Source organism: Nelumbo lutea, chromosome 2 (genome assembly GCF_056320005.1).
Source record: "Nelumbo lutea isolate HS-2025 chromosome 2, American lotus-T2T, whole genome shotgun sequence".
NCBI classification, from domain to species: Eukaryota; Viridiplantae; Streptophyta; class Magnoliopsida; order Proteales; family Nelumbonaceae; genus Nelumbo; species Nelumbo lutea.
Genome location: NC_142685.1, coordinates 68,233,179 through 68,249,155, shown reverse-complemented (window position 1 = coordinate 68,249,155; position 15,977 = coordinate 68,233,179). Strand labels below are relative to the sequence as shown.

The following is a 15,977-nucleotide window of genomic DNA, read 5'->3' as shown; positions in this document are numbered from 1 at the left end:
TTAAAAAAATCGGCTTACATGGGAAAAATGATACCAAATAACAAAATTTACCAATTTTTGAAAAAAAAAACACTAATTTAAAAAAATCAATAAAGAAGAATCATCATCATGCCAAACATCACATAAGTCTTTTACCTAGACTTGTCAATTGGTTCGAATTAGGATGGGTTAGGATAAAGTTGGTTCAAAGGCATTTTTGGATCATTTCGAGTTGGGTTATGAAGGCTTAGAATGACTCAAAGAGTCATAGGTCAAAGTCAAATGATCGATGATTCAACTATTTGGATCAATTGGTCAACCAATGATTTTTTTTACCAAAAACATGAGTTAAACCCGAAAGTTGGTTCGAGTCTTTGTCGGATCTACTTTTACACTTATCTTTTTCGTTCACGTTAACCACGCGCACAAAGGAAGAATTGGATCTGCTGCTCCTCACTTTCATTGGAAACATCTCCGAAAAATAAAAATAAGTACGGAAGATGTCTCAGACGTGCGGCCAGGATAAGCTATGAAGTCGCTGTGAGGAATGGGGACCAGATCCGAACTCGCACGAGAAACGTGCGGTAGATGTGCATACAAGTGTCGAAACTGGAGTAACAGTAGACGATCAGACAACCTTAAGATCGCTTTTTGTCTTTTTCTTTCTTGTGGCCACACTTAACGACACATACACCAACCTGAGACCTCACCTATTTCCAAGCGTCAATTACGAACCAGTAGCCGTACTTTAGCGAATCTTTTCGAATCTTTTCGAATCTCCGGATTTTTTATTCCCCTAGCTTATCCATTTGCATAATTGCAGTGTTCTTTCTTTTCTGTTTATTCGTCGTTAGATTCGTTTCTGCTTGGGTTCTAGTGGCATTTCAAGCCCTTGAAAATTTCTGGTTCCGGCGGATGATCGAGGTTACATGGTTTGGAAAACAATTTGAAGATCAAGGTACAATTTCAAATCCAGCATTTTTGTCTCTTCTTTATGTTCTATCATTCATCTGGTTTGTTGAATCACATAGATGCTTTCTGATAAGACTTAAAAGCTTCTTTTGAAGATGATAAAGGATAATGCAAAAAATGCAAAATGTAATTCCAGAAATAGATTCTGATTTTTTCCCCATGGGAAGATAAGTTCCTTTAGGTTTGCAATGGTTTTGTCTTGCTAGTAGCTATGAACTGCATTATTCCTTTTAATTTTCTCCTTGCAAGTTTGAAAATAGCTTAGAAGAAAACTACTAAAAGGGCACCTTTCATCTAACAGCTCACTGCGATAACATTTGTACCGATATAACGAATAATATGTTAGAAATTAGTGCAATATGGGAGACTGGGATGAAGTGGGATACTCTTCTTGATATGGGGATTTCTTATGGTACACGTCTTTAGGGGGATTCTGAAACGGGAGATGAATCCGTAATACAGGTACATTCTTTGATCGGTAAAGAGCGTGGGTAAGTTTTAGAAAGATATATTATATGGAGTTTCATCTTATATCGTGCGGTTCTTGGACTTCAAAATGTTGCTTCCGTTAAAGAGTTTTGGATAATTGATTATTTTCTTACAAAAGAAGAAGATTATTTGGAAGTTATGGTGCATGACATTGTTGAGCTCCAAGATTAGTAGGAACCTTGATGATTGCGGATGTGGGGCTGCTTTTGAGTTGTTAGCATGTTTGGAGATGGTTAGAACTTATGAGGGAATGAACGTTGATAAAAAAAAAAGAAAAAAGAAAAAAGAGGGGATGGACAATTCAAGAGAAGGGAAAGAAGTGCTGTCTGAAACTTTTTCAATAAATGCTTTTGGAGGAGTCAACTCCCTATCGATATAACTTTCTTTCCCTTTTCTTTTCTTAATTGTTATTCAGCAAGAATCATTCTTTGAAGTATAAAAAAAAGCAAAATACTGATTATCGAATGTACATCTTTGATGGGTGAATTTAGATATGTGAGTGCCTGCCTTTTGGGGTTGGTATTCTTTCTATTTGAAGGTAATTTTTGATGTGTATAGGTTGGTTTAAATTCTGGTTATAAATAAACTGTGAACATCCAATTGAGGTCTCTTTTCCCCTGTATTCAATGAATTCATGTTCATGTTACTTTTCACGAAAAAAAACAATAAATAAGTTTATAAATAAAATAGATTATGATGTTTAGAGGCATAACATATCAATGTTTTGTTTATGAGATTACAGTCCAGAAAATGTTCTTGGTGTCCATGCTACATTTCTCAAGTTGCATGACTTGTATCATTTGAAGGCATATTGGACAAATGAACTAGAATCTGTTGCACAGTATTACTTTTGCATTTTACCATGCAACTATCTAAAATAAAATAGCATTTGGTTCCTCCTTTGCAGTGCCTTCCTCACTAAACATTTTACACTTGTGATAAAACTAATAGCATAATTTCAATTCAACCTTCATCCTCAAATATGATATATAAAAATTGGATGTATTTAAGGCTCAACTCATAATGCTTGCTTATATATGTCACTAGGTCTGTCAAGGGTTTGGGATTGAACCTCATATACCTAGATCAGGATTTGGTAGATTGTGCATGTAGAGTATCCAGATTTGAGTTTGGATCCTATTCATCGTGTTTGGATTGGACTTGGATTATATTTAGATTTTATAAATCCTCAACAAAATCAACTAAAAGAACCTTTAAGAGATTTAACTCAACCTTTCTATGTTCAAAAATTTTTATTGGTCTTTTCAGTTAAAAGTTTAGTATCTTAGCCAACAAGTATATGTTAACTATATCTAAATGTCTCTCTATGTAGAGTAATATTTTAGAGTTGGATCTTTATGGGATAGAATTGGGGTTGATCCTGAATTCAGCCTTATTAGGATTTATTTCTGGCTAATGAGATCATATTTTTAGAGCAACTCAGATCATGATCAGATCCATTAATGGCATAGTGTTTATTTAATCTCAAAACTAAATAGTCTTGAATGCAGGACCCACCCAAACACCAACTAATCAGCGGCTGAAGTGGGCTCTAAACAAGCTAGAAACAGGCCCACAAAGCCCTCGCCCCTCAGCATGTTAGATTGAAACTTAACCATGGCTTTCCCAACAAAGTAGGCTGGACAGTAGAACTTTGGATCATGATTTAGATGATAATTAAGTAAAAGGTTGTGATGCTCAGCTGTTATTTTTTTTTTTTTTTTTTTTGATACATTGATGCTCACCTGTTTTCAAGTTGATCTAATAACAAAACAAACAGAGGTTATATTCTAAATTATGTTCCATTTTTAAATAAAAATGATATATTTTCTTGTGTTCTTGATGCATAATGATAACTAGCTAGATTAAAGGCTATTACCAATGTTGGTCCCAACTATTTGGGGTCTTGGGAGGGATGGACTGGATATGGTTGGCTGCTCTCATACTTGAACCTGCATTTTGATGCTTGTTAGCTTGTCAGCCTGAGATTTTATCATTACAAAAAGCAATGGCCCCCAATGGACTAGCTAGATTCTTGTCTCAAAATTGATAAACAGGGTACTAGCCAATTGTGCTTTCAGTTTGTGGCTCATCTGGTTTTTGGCATGTCTAGTAAAACAAAACCTTCTTGGTGAATCTGTTTTAGCTAGATTTGTTTATTTGAACTTTTATAATAAAGCAATGAGTGTGTCGGTAGACTCTGGATCTGCTACAAACAAGACATGTACAATAGGCTACAATACCCATTGAGGAGCAAATAAATCAGTTGTTGGTACATCTGGTAACAACACTGACATGTTTACTCCTGATTGGGTTTCATAGCCTGATGTACAACTCTTATTTGTAGCAGATACATACCTTAACACTTTGTGAGGCTTTAGACAAGGTTGGAGGTTTAACACTTGAAGTCTCCAACTGTGCAACTGCAACATGCAATCAAGTTCATATATGGCTTGCAAGTTGCAAGGATGTGTTGCTTAAACTTCTTGTAATCATACTTAGACCTAGAAGAAAAACAACCTTTTGAAAAGAAAGGATTGTTTAAAAAGTTGTAGAAAATCAAAAGAAAGTAGTAGAAATCAGGTTTCAAGAAGAGAGAAGAAGAAGAAGGTGGCGACAACTAGGGTTCAAAGAGAGAGATTTTCGAACATAAGCTTCTCTCTTACACCCATAATTCCATTTCATTAAGTTAAACTTTAATAATTTACAAAGAGGCCCCTAGTTTGGCAGAAAATTTGAAAACATAACACAAGAAAGAATAAAGCCCAGATTAAGGCCCATTACAACAAATAGCATAGAAAATAAAGAAGGATAAACAGCCTATGGGCCATTCGGCCCATCTTCTCTACACTCCCTCTCAAGTTGAGCATAGATGTCAATCATGCCAAGCTTGCCAGTATCATGCTGAAGTTTAGCCTTGGGAATGCCCTTGGTGAGGAAATAAGCTAACTGTCATTCAGAAGTGATGAAAGGTAGACACACTTCTCTAGAAGCCACTCTTTCTCGAATGAAGTGTCTGTTAACTTCAATATGTTTAGTTCTGTCATGTTGCATTAGATTGTGAGTAATGTTGATGGTAGCCTAATTATCACAGTATAATATCATTAGCTTATCATGCTCAATACCCAGTTCCTCCATCAAGGATCTAAGCCACAGTAGTTCAGAAACTCTATGAGCCATGGCTCTGTATTCTGCTTTGGCTGAAGATCGGGCAACAATTGATTGTTTCTTGCTTCTCCAAGGGACGATATTACCTACCACCAAGCTACAGTACCTAGAGGTAGATCTTCTGTCATCAATGTTTCCTGCCCAATCAACATCTGTGTAGGCTTCAAGTTTCATATGGCCATGCTTAGCAAATAGAATTCCCTTTCCAGGGGAACCCTTTAAATAACACAGAACTCGCTCTGCTGTTGCCATGTGAGTATCCCTGGGAGCATGTATGAACTGACTAATGCAATTGACAGCATATGCAATGTCTGACCGAGTCATGCATAGATAGAGAAGTTTTCCAAGTAGTCTCTGGAAGACTCCCTTATCTTTCAACAATATTCCATCTGAAGCGGAGAGTTTATGACTCATATCAATAGGAATAGCAACTGGTTTAGCACCCATCTTCCTTGTTTCAGAGAACAAATCAAATACATACTTTCTCTAAGAGATAAGTATCCCATCCTTGGATCTAGCAACTTCTATGCCAAGAAAGTATCTCAATTCCCCCAAATATTTGATCTCAAACTCTGTACGAAGGAAATATTTGAGATCATTATTCCCTAATACATCATTACCAGTCACAACAATATCATCAACATACACAATCAGGTAAACGACCAAGGATCCTCTCCTCTTCACAAAGAGGGTATGATCAGACTGTGTCTGTACATAGCGAAAGTTAATAAGGGCAGCCCTAAACCTTTCAAACCATGTTCTAGGGGACTATTTAAGTCCATAAAGAGATTTTTTCAGCCTACAGACTTTCCCTTTCAAATCCGTTTCATACTTCCTTGGAGGAAGAGACATATAAACCTTCTAATGTAACTTTCCATTCAGAAATGCATTCTTTACATTCAACTGATAAAGTGGCCAGTTTGAGTGTGCAACAAGAGATAGCAGAACTCTCACAGAAGTCATCTTGGCAACAGGAGCAAAGGTCTCAAGATAATCAATCCCATATGTCTGTGTATAACCTTTTGCAACCAACCTAGCTTTGTACCTTTCAATGGTGCCATCAACATGATATTTGATAGTAAAGACCCACTTACAACCCATTGGATCATTCCTTTCAGGCAAATCAACCACTTCCCAAGTGTCATTCTTGTGCAGGACATCAATTTCTGTTCTCATAGCATCCCTCCATTCTAGAATAGTAAGAGCTTCTGACGCAGACCTGGGAATTGAGTTAGAAGCAACAGAAGAAATGTAATATGAAGGAAAGAGCAAACTATAAGAAATGTGTTTGGAAATGCAATGTGCAATACACTTCCTTTTTCCTTTCCTAATAGCAATGGGGATATCAAGGTCTGGGAAGGATGACTCCAAAGGAGCTGTATCAGTACCTATTGTCTCTTTTGTGATTGGAAGTGTAGGAGGCTCATGTGTAGTAGGATAAACAATCTGGTCATTTCTGGTTCTTTGTTGTTGGTACAACTTGGGATTAAAAAGAGGACGAGGAGGTAAAGGAGGAGGGATAAGAACACTGGAATGAGAATGAAATGATTGATCCTCCCTTGACTCGTAGAGTTGATCAGGCTATTGAAAAATTGATGGTTTCCAAATTACTATTGGTTATAAATTGATGATTGAGATTCTGTGAGGGGCTCTAGTTACAACATCCAGAATTAATGTCTAGAATAGTATAGTGGTTTGTGATGAAGAGGAGTAAGGTTGAGAGTACTAATGTAAGACATGACATCTGAAGGTTAAAGACTACTAATCATGGTCTTACTATTATCCTCAAGCTCTGTAGCATTTTTCTTTCCTTACCTACTCTCTCTCTGATTCTTTTGCTTCATGGAACTACACAATGTGGTATAATCCGTCCCCTACCCATAACCCCCCCCACCCCCGCCCCCCAGCCGGATTTGATTCCAAGTGTCTGAGTCTTCTACAACCAACTAGAGACCTTACCAACTGAGCCTATTGGCACCATCCCTTGCCCACTTTCTTCTGATAAAAGTGCTTTCTTGAAGACTTTTCTTCATCCGTTTTTTGGGTTCTGTTTGTTTGCAATTGCAAAGTTTGAATCAGAGTAAAATTTTGCACTTCGTTTGTCTGTAACTATGAACTCTATGATTTGCACTCTTACCTGATGCAAGTTTACATTTTGTCTCATTTGCATTCATTGGAAGTGCAAATTTTGCATCTAAAAAACTGATGCAAGATTTGCACCACATTCCTTCTACACCTTGATTCTCTCTCATATAAAGTGGGGGCATCTTCTCCTACCTTGTATGAAGATTTTGTCATTTTTGTCCTGACAATATCTTGTATTTCCTTTCCACTTTTACAACTATGTTTAGGAGAAATTAAAATAAATGAAGGAAAGTGGACCGGCAGTTGGCACATAGTATATGTAAAATCAGAATTTTAAAGGTCTTTCCTTAAAATCCAATTCAAGATTTGAATAAACAAGAGCTGATCATATCCATCCCACTCTTTAAAGTTTTAAGAATCACCATGAGGCCATAAAAGAGCTAAGTCCTTCAAGTCTAAATCTTAATTCATTGCTTAATATGAACATGGTTTAAAATTGACATGTCTTGCAATATTTTCACCTTAAAATTCCTGAAATGTTGTTAATTTATTTGATGGTAGGGCATTTTATGTTGAATTTTTTGGTAGTAAATGAAACAGAAAATTCATTGAGAAGATAAAAGGAATGCATCAAGAGTTGGGGTGGACAAGAATCAAACTTTTCATGAGCTATTCGAGCTCAGCTCGTGAAAAGCTCAATTCTGCCCAGTCTAAACTAAGCTTCAAGTCAAGTTCAAGCCCAATATATAGACTCATTGCTAATCGCTCTAGCCTAATGAAGTTTGGCTCGTGAGATTCGTGAGCCTAATCGAGCTTATATATATAATATTTTTATTTTTTATATGTGTGATAATAAATAATTTTTATAATTCATAATTTTTTGTATGTAAAATAAAAAATAATTTTTTTATAAGAAGCTTGTGTCACAGTCGAGCTCGAGCCGAGCCAAGCTCAAAAGTATGAGCTTTTGAGTTGATCTGAATTTGAGATCAAGTCCCTAGCTCGTATTGAGCTTGAGCCTCTTTTTTTTTTTTTTTTTTTGTGAACCAAGCTTGAATAACCAGATATTTGACTCAGCTTGGCTCCAATCCACCCCTAATCAAGAGTACAAAAGGTGATGAGAAATTACCCAAAAGAAAGAGAAGAAAACAAGCTAAATCCAACTTTTTCAAACTTTTACATCAGTACAAACTTATCTGTTAGACCCTTGAAATTCAAGTGTTTCCCAAAACTTTTCTTCAAGAAAATTTCTTGAAACATCTCTGAAATCTGATAAGATAAGCATCCAATCCATAATTTTTTATCCAATCATTGAGCACGTCTTCATTTCATTGCATGCTTTTCCTTCAAAGGTCCTTCTATTCCTTTCTTTCCATACTTCCCAGCAGACAGCAAACAGAATGGAGCTCCAAAAATTTTAACTGTTTTGCTTCCCTGTAGAATAGACAGAGCATTTTATATTGATGCTTTTACCAAACTACAGTAGTAGTCTTTCAGCATTTGTGAGACCCTCCTAATATCCTTTCATTTTTTCCTTCTTTTTTTGTGTTGGGTGGGGAGGAGGAGTTTGTTTTATTTATTTATTTTATGAACTTCAACAATCATACACAATTGTTACTTGTAAGGAAAAGAAAATAATAATAACTATAATGATAATGATAATTAGGATGAGGATGCTAAGCAACAATAACTATGAAGATAACAACATAAAATCTCATCTTCTTGAATGTCTTTATTGGGCATCTATTTGCATGGTGGCTCCTACCCCAAAACAGGTTTCAAAACCCACCTTAAACTCTCTAGAAATTTTACAACTGACCATCTTGACCACTAATGGTTAACACTAGTAATAAAATTATAACTACTATTTATTGCATCGAATATATGTGGATTTTTATATTTATCTGTGAAAAAAAATGTGGAAGCAAACACATTTTGGTAACTTGGGGAATTCAATTGCTTACTCAAATTTGAATAAATATGCCCACTTCCATATTTGATTGGAACCTTCAGCATATGAGCTTCAGGTATTGCAAGTTTGCAACTTTTCAGTGTTCATGACTGTTCTTTTCTTTTCCTTGTAGGATTTCTAAAAGAGCACTTTTTATAAAAGAGGAAATAGATTCAGAATTCAGATAAGTCTAGCAATTTGAACTTTCTAGTCAAACATGAAGTTCTTGGAATACACTCCTCTAGACAGGTATTTCTCAAGTGAAAGTGTGCTTAAGACTTCACTGCTGTTGGCATAGCAACGTCATGTGTTTTCTGTTTCTTTTGCTATTAGGTTCGATAATAAGTGATCTATTTTTTTTTTCTTTCAGCATAAATGATTTCCTAAGTCATGTAAATCTTGGGGAATGTACCATCAAAGGGAAGCTTGAAGCTTACTCATGTAAGTAGAAATAATGGCTTTAAGTTGAACTTTTTATGTTGCAAGATTTGAAGAACATGAATCATTAGCATACTTCTTGTTTGTAGGTAAACACATAGGGGTAGATAGGAAGCTGTCTTTCAGTTTGGAGCAGGAGGTAATTAATATGTATAAATTTTTAATGACTCTTGTCTTGTGGTTTTAATTGCTGATTTAAGTGCTACTATATTTGAAGGAAGCTGCAAGTGCTTGGAAAACCTTAGTCTTTGTCCATAGCTACTAACTATTTTTCCTTTTTACACTAGCTTAGATTTCCTGTTTGTTGAAAGTGCATATTTTAGAAAACTTGGTCTTTTATCTGTTCATAAATCTTTATTATTTTTTTTGAAAAAGTTTTTAAATAAAAGTTGAGTAAATAACCTTCATATGAGGTAGCCATCTTTCATCTTGATAAATCTTGAGGTCACTTTAGGAGATGTTTGCAGAACCTGAGGTGAGGTTGCAACATAGGTATGCATGCAGACTAGTTACAGAAGTGGCAATACTTGCAATAGCTGGATACAGCTCCAATGGTGGTTTTACAGAAATGGCAAGAAAATCAAGATTGGAGAAAAGTTGTCTCTTCTCTGTTAAGTGTGCTAGCTGAGAACAGTTCACTGTTCTCCCAACTCTACCTAGGGGTGATCATAGGGCAGGCTGGACCAGACCTGGCTTATGACCTTAAATGTAAAATATTAAATATAAATAATGTAAAACATTATAATTTAGCAAAAAAGATAATATATATTGTTGGGCCCAGGCCCAGCACAGAAATTTCTTTTTTTTTTTTTTGAGAGAAAGGTAACTGATTTCATTAATAAAAACTTCATGAGCAAGCTTTTTGACAGGGATATATGCTCCTAGCTGGGCTACAAATTATCATTTCTAAGTCCACTGTCTACAATCGAAGGAAATCTATGCTCCTGGCTATCAGTGTACAACAAATTCAGAGACTTGGATTATAGCAAACTTTTTGACAGGGATATATTATTTTCCTGTTAATTGCTTTCTAACAGAAATACTGTAATTCCCAAAACACCCTGGGTGTACATGGTCTATAGTTGTATCCTCACATCTTACTTTTTTATAATACAATACTTTACCTTTTAAAAAACAATGAAGTAGTAGAGAAAATGAAGAAGCAAAAGAAATGGCTAGTCTCCCTACCAAACCACCTTGGAAATGGCATCTCACTAAATCTAGGATGGTAGTGGTACAGTGGAATCTCACCAACAGAAAGGCGAACCTTGCTTCTTCAAGCACAAGTTGCAAGCAAAAATCGGGAATAGGGATGACAAAGAAGGAGCCTCAACCTAAATCTAAATCCAACCGGAAGAACAAGCACAGTCCCATTTTCAAAATGTGTTTAGATTGAGCAAAGGCCCAGTTCACTTTAAAAGCCCAATTAGAAATGGGCTGCTTTGAAGTTGCAGCTTTAGATGATGGCAATGAAAAAGAGAGCTCTTGTTGTGGAGCAGGGGAGATGGTGACAAGTGTAGCAATAGCCATGAGGATGAAGGACAAAAACCAGAATTTCAGGTCCAAGCAGTGCTTCTAAAGGAGATGAAGGAAGGAGATGGTCCCAGCGAAGAACTATCCAAGCTATAGTTCCAATTGACATGGAACCAGAGGTGTCTTCTCAGGATTGTGGCCCAAAAAGCTTATGATAGGAGAACTAAGGCTAGGAGAAGCTAGTGAACGGTCAGCTAAGTTGTTAGCAATTCTGTTTACCAAGGAGAGAAGTGACATCTCCCGAATGTCGGCTGATGACACTCAGATGGTAAAATTGAGGTATGTAGGAGATAACAAGATCTCATCTTGGGTCGTGTTTAAGCTCCTAAGCTTTGGGGAGTTTCTATGTATGTCCTTTAAAGGATTGGAGGAATTGAAGGTATTGGTGGAGATTGAGAATAGGGTGTTGATGGAGAAGGGTAAGAAGAACAAAGAGGCAATCCAAAGAGCTACTATGGTTGGATTGGGACATAAATGATGGGGTTGGTATTGCCAACCGAAGTGACAAAACTCCCTGAAGATAATAAACAGGGAAGAGAAAAATGGATAAAATAAGGTTGAACTCTTAGATGTGGTTACCAGTGTTTTAAAAGTGCAAGGCACAGGGGCCAATTTACGCTTGAGGCGCAAGGCGAGACTCGCACCTTTTTGAAGCAAGGCACAAAAATAATATATATATATATATCTATATATATATATATATATTAAAAACCTATTATCTAAACAAATATTAACTTAAATTTTAAAATAAATGATTTTAAAAACCTAGTATCTAAAATTAAAATACATATACATAACACATAAAGCGTAGTTAAATAAAAATTTAAAAATAAAGTCAAACAGATAAAACATTTTCAAGCATGTAAAATCCACAATCTCTTTTTCTCCTCAATTACATTACTTCAAGTAGCTAGTGTGATGTAAAACATATTACATTCCCGATTCTACGAGCCACCTTTGTGCCACGCCCCTTGGGCCATGTTTGGGCTTGCCCCGAGGGGCATGGTACAGGAATCTAGGGGCGGAGCCCCTAACCTAGCCGCTAGGTTCAAAAAAAGCAAAAAAGCATGAAATTTTCAAAAGGCACATGCCTGGGCTGAGGCGCAAGGCGTATTAGGCGCATGCCTAGGCACACCAGGCATGTGCCTTTTGAAAGGGCTGCGCCTCGGACCTAGGCGAGGCGCATACCCTAAAATGCGCCTCGCCTGTGCACCTAGGCACGCCTTTTAAATCGCTGGTGGTTACTGACCTTAGACAACATTCTTATTCAAGATCATATTAAAGGAAGAGGAATAGTTGGCAAGGAGATGTACCTTTGCCTAGAAGAAGAGGAAAGTATGATGCATTTGTTTATTGATTGTTGTTATTCAGAGTATGTTGTAGGTGTTACGTCAGCCTTTCAGCCTTGACTTTTGGAGACCAACGTTGCCTCAAGAAATTTTTGGTAGATGGCCTCTGTTGAGGGGAATAGAAAGGCAAAGATGGTTTGGAGTTGTATCCCTTTTTCTATTTGTTAGGAGATTTGGAAGGAAAGAAAGAGAAGAATTTTTTATAGCCAGTCGAAACATAGAGATCAAGTTGTCTTGCTACGTGGAAAGAGGTTCAGGGATTGGGTTTTGCTTCTTCCAGAATTTGAGGGAATCACAAATGAAGATTTTGATTGTAATCTTTTTTCTTCTTTAGATCCTATCTTAGGAGATGAAAGTCTAGTACTTTTTTCTTTTCTTTTCTTTTGGGATGATCCCTCATCATCTTTTTTTATTTATTATCGAAAAAAAGTTGATAACATGGAAGTGATGGAACATGACAACCTAAATGGTCACGTGGGTCGGGCTAATGAGAAGAGCTTTGGACGGATGATAGACATGAGCTTGGGTCTATCATCGTCCCAAATGGTGAGGGGCACTGAGAATAGCCTACAACAGCGACAAATGCACAAGCAAAGGAACCTCTAGTGGGTCCCGCATCGCACCGGTGAGGAACGGAGCCTAGGGCGACGCTTCTCAGAGAAGCCAAACCTAAGGTATGCATGGGAGAGAATGGAGAGAAGGAGGAGGCGGATGAAGGTTGGGTAATGTGTAGTGTAGATGAAGAAGAAGACTTAGATGACAGTACATATGTTAGTATCAGTATCGGCAGCGTGTATGATAAAGGCGGCTATGTTGCAACTGACATGGAAGGATGGAACATTGCAAGGTTGTTTCAGAGTGAGTTAGAGAAGAAAGGGGGGCATGATTTGGGAGGCCAGGAAGTTCAACTAGAGGAAGAAAGAAGCCCGGGACTCCACCAGTTAGATGAGAATGAAGTCAGTACACAGAAAAGCTCATTCTCAAGACTTCAGATTTGGCAAGCAACACAAGAAAGGGTATATCAGGAAAACCTGAAGCAAAGCAGGAACACACCAATCAGGTGAATCAGGGGTACAGAGGACATGTCGTCATGTTGACCAAAGGACAGATGGACTTCCCAATCAACTCAGGGAGATAGAATTTTACCAACCTCTGGATCAAGAAAGGGAATCTGGGAACAACTCTAGTCCAACCCCTCTATCAAATCCAGGTAACCAAGTTAATTTAGTTTATGCTACTAATGTGTCTTCTGTGTCCTGTGTTCCAGATTCCGCTCCCGATCCATGTCCTGCAGACCATGTATGTGCAGCCGGTCAAGGTGGTGAGATTTCTACAGTTTTGGGAAGGGGATTGGAAACTAGTGAAGAGGAGCGGGAAGGGAGGTTAAGAAATGAGAAAGCATGGGAGATTATTGAGAAAGTATTTAATGAGGTGGAAGGAAATATAATATGGAGAGAGGGTTGAGAGGATAGAAGAGAGGAGGGATCAGGGGAGGGGAGGGAAGGAAAGGAGGGTTGGGCTGCAAAGGAAATTATGGAGTGCACAAAGGAGGTGGGAGGTAACATCACAGGAAGGAAGGAGGGAGAGGAGAGAAGAGGGGAGGGACCTAAGGAGAGGAGGGAAGGAGAGGAGGATAGGGTTGAAGGGGAGTTTGTAAGAAGGGTTGGGGGGGGAATCTAAGCAAGAGGATTTGATAGCAGATTTTGTGGGGAAGTTGGGATGCAGATTGGAAGATCTGAATGTGCTGAAAGATGGTCTACAAAAGAGGAAGAAGGAGGGAAGAGCAAAGAATAGAAAATTGAGTGAAGTGGAGAGATTTAGAAGAGACAAGAAGTTTGGGGCAAAATGAGAAAGAAGGAAAGGGGGAAAGTAGTGGTGAAGGGCAGAAGGGAATTAAGAAAGAAGTAAGAATGAAGATACTAAGTTGGATTGTGAGGGGGTTAGGAAGTGCGAGGAAAAGAGTGACAATAAAAGAGGTTCGACCCAAACATAGTACTATTACAGGAATCTAAGAGAATGGAGTTTAATAATAGCTGGGCACGGAGTGTATGGAAAGCTAGGGGAATCAGTTGGGTGGCTGCTCCATCTTGGGGTGCTTCAGGGGGGATAGTGACAATGTGGAAGAGGGATGTGGTTGAAGGCTTGGAGGAACTGATTGGAAGATACTCAGTTTCCATGAAGTTCAAACAACAGGAGGATGGATTTGTGTGGGTGCTTACAAATGTCTATGGGCCAAATGACTACAGAGGGAAAGGATTTGTGGGAGGAATTGGCTGACATAAGAGGGCTGTGGGAGAGGTCATGGTGTGTGGGTGGAGATTTCAATGTAATCAGATACCTAGAGGAAACTAATAAGACCAATAAGAGGGTAACAACAAGTATGAGGAAGTTTAACAGGTTTGTTGATGCCTTTGAGCTTAAGGAGATTCCATTAGCCCAGAAGACATTTACTTGGTCAAATCTCCAAGATAGACCCATATGCTCTAAGTTGGATAGATTCCTATTTTCTGTGGATTGGGAAGATCACTGGGGGAACTTGACATCTAGAGCTCTACCTAGGGTGACCTCAGACCATTGGCCCATAGTGTTATGCAAGGAAGAGAGGAGTGGAGGACTTGCCCCCTTTAGATTTGAAAATATGTGGTTACTCCATCCAGGGTTTACTAGTAGAGTAAGGGAGTGGTGGAATGAGTGTAACCCCTTGGTGGAATGCGAGGGGATGAGATTTTATAAGAAATTACAATTCCTGAAAACAAAGATTAAGGAGTGGAATATTTTGGTGTTTGGGAGGATAGAAGAAAGAAAGAGAGATTTGATGGACCAACTTGAAAGCCTCGACTCTAAAGAAGAAAGGGGAGAATTTGGAGAGGAAGACAATGAATTAAGGAGGGGCTTGAGAAGCCAGTTAGAGGATTGCCTTCATAAGGAGGAGATAAGTTGGAGGCAAAAATCTAGGTGTAAATGGTTGCAAGAGGGAGACAGGAATACTAGGTACTTTCATTCTCTAGCAGATGGAGGAAAAAGGAGAAATTTCATTTCCAAATTGGTGGTGGATGGAATTGAGTTAACTCAACAAGAGGAGATAGCTGGGGCATGTGTGGAACATTTTAAATCCATTCTAAGAAGGCCTGTAAATGGAAGGGTGTGGGTTGAAGGTATGGACTAGGCAGATGTAGGGGGATAATAGGAGGAGTTTGGAAAGGAACTTTAACTTGGAGGAGATTAAGGAGGCTATGTTTTCTATGGATAGAACAAAAGCTCCAGGGCCGGATGGGTTCACAATGGCTTTTTATCAGGACTGTTGGGACATTTTGAAAGATGACCTTCTCATGATTTTTGAGGAATTTCATAGGAGAGGAATTGTTAATCCGGGGGTGAATTCCACTTTTATAGCTTTGATTCTAAAAGGAAAGAAACTTTGCATCCAAGAGATTTGGTAAACCGTCTGTACAAGATGTTGGAGGGTTGGAAGGGAGGACATCCCACTCACTCACTTATAGTTTGCTGATGATACGATCCTGTTTTGTGAAGGAGGTAATGTGAGCTTCATCAGGAACCTGAAACTGGTGATTCAACTATTTGAGCAGATGTCAAATTTGAAGGTGAACTTTGGGAAGAGTTGTGTAGTGGGGGTGAATTTGGAGGAGAGAGAAATAAGGGAGAGTGCAGAGGTACTAGGGTGTGAAGTATCAGGGTGGCCTTTGAACTATCTAGGGTTGCCCCTAGGTGATAATCCTAAGAGAGAGAGAGTTTCTAGAACCTAGTGGTGGAAAGATTTGAAACAAGACTTGTCTCTTGGAAAAAGAATTCTCTCTGGGTGGTAGGATTACAGTGATTAAGGCTATGTTAGCAAACTTACCCATTTATTTTCTTTTAGTGTATAAGATTCCAGGGAAGGTTGATGAGAGATTTCCTTTGGGAGCCAGGAGAGGAGAAGAGGGACCACATGGTTAGCTGGAAGGTGGTGATAAGAAGTAAAAACTATGGGGGTTTGGGGCTTGGGAACATTGGGA

General features: G+C 38.2%; 1 protein-coding gene across 1 annotated transcript in view; it reads left to right on the top strand.

The window, feature by feature from the left end:
• Positions 1-647: 647 nt before the first annotated feature.
• The window catches only part of LOC148871365 (uncharacterized), a 31,632-nt gene continuing 16,302 nt past the window's right edge, over positions 648-15,977 (top strand). The window contains exons 1-4 of the mRNA XM_088969050.1: positions 648-937; positions 8,778-8,893; positions 9,015-9,085; positions 9,172-9,221. Coding sequence (XP_088825176.1) covers positions 8,862-8,893; positions 9,015-9,085; positions 9,172-9,221 — 153 coding nt within the window. The 5' untranslated portion in view covers positions 648-937; positions 8,778-8,861. The remainder of the gene's footprint in view (positions 938-8,777; positions 8,894-9,014; positions 9,086-9,171; positions 9,222-15,977) is intronic.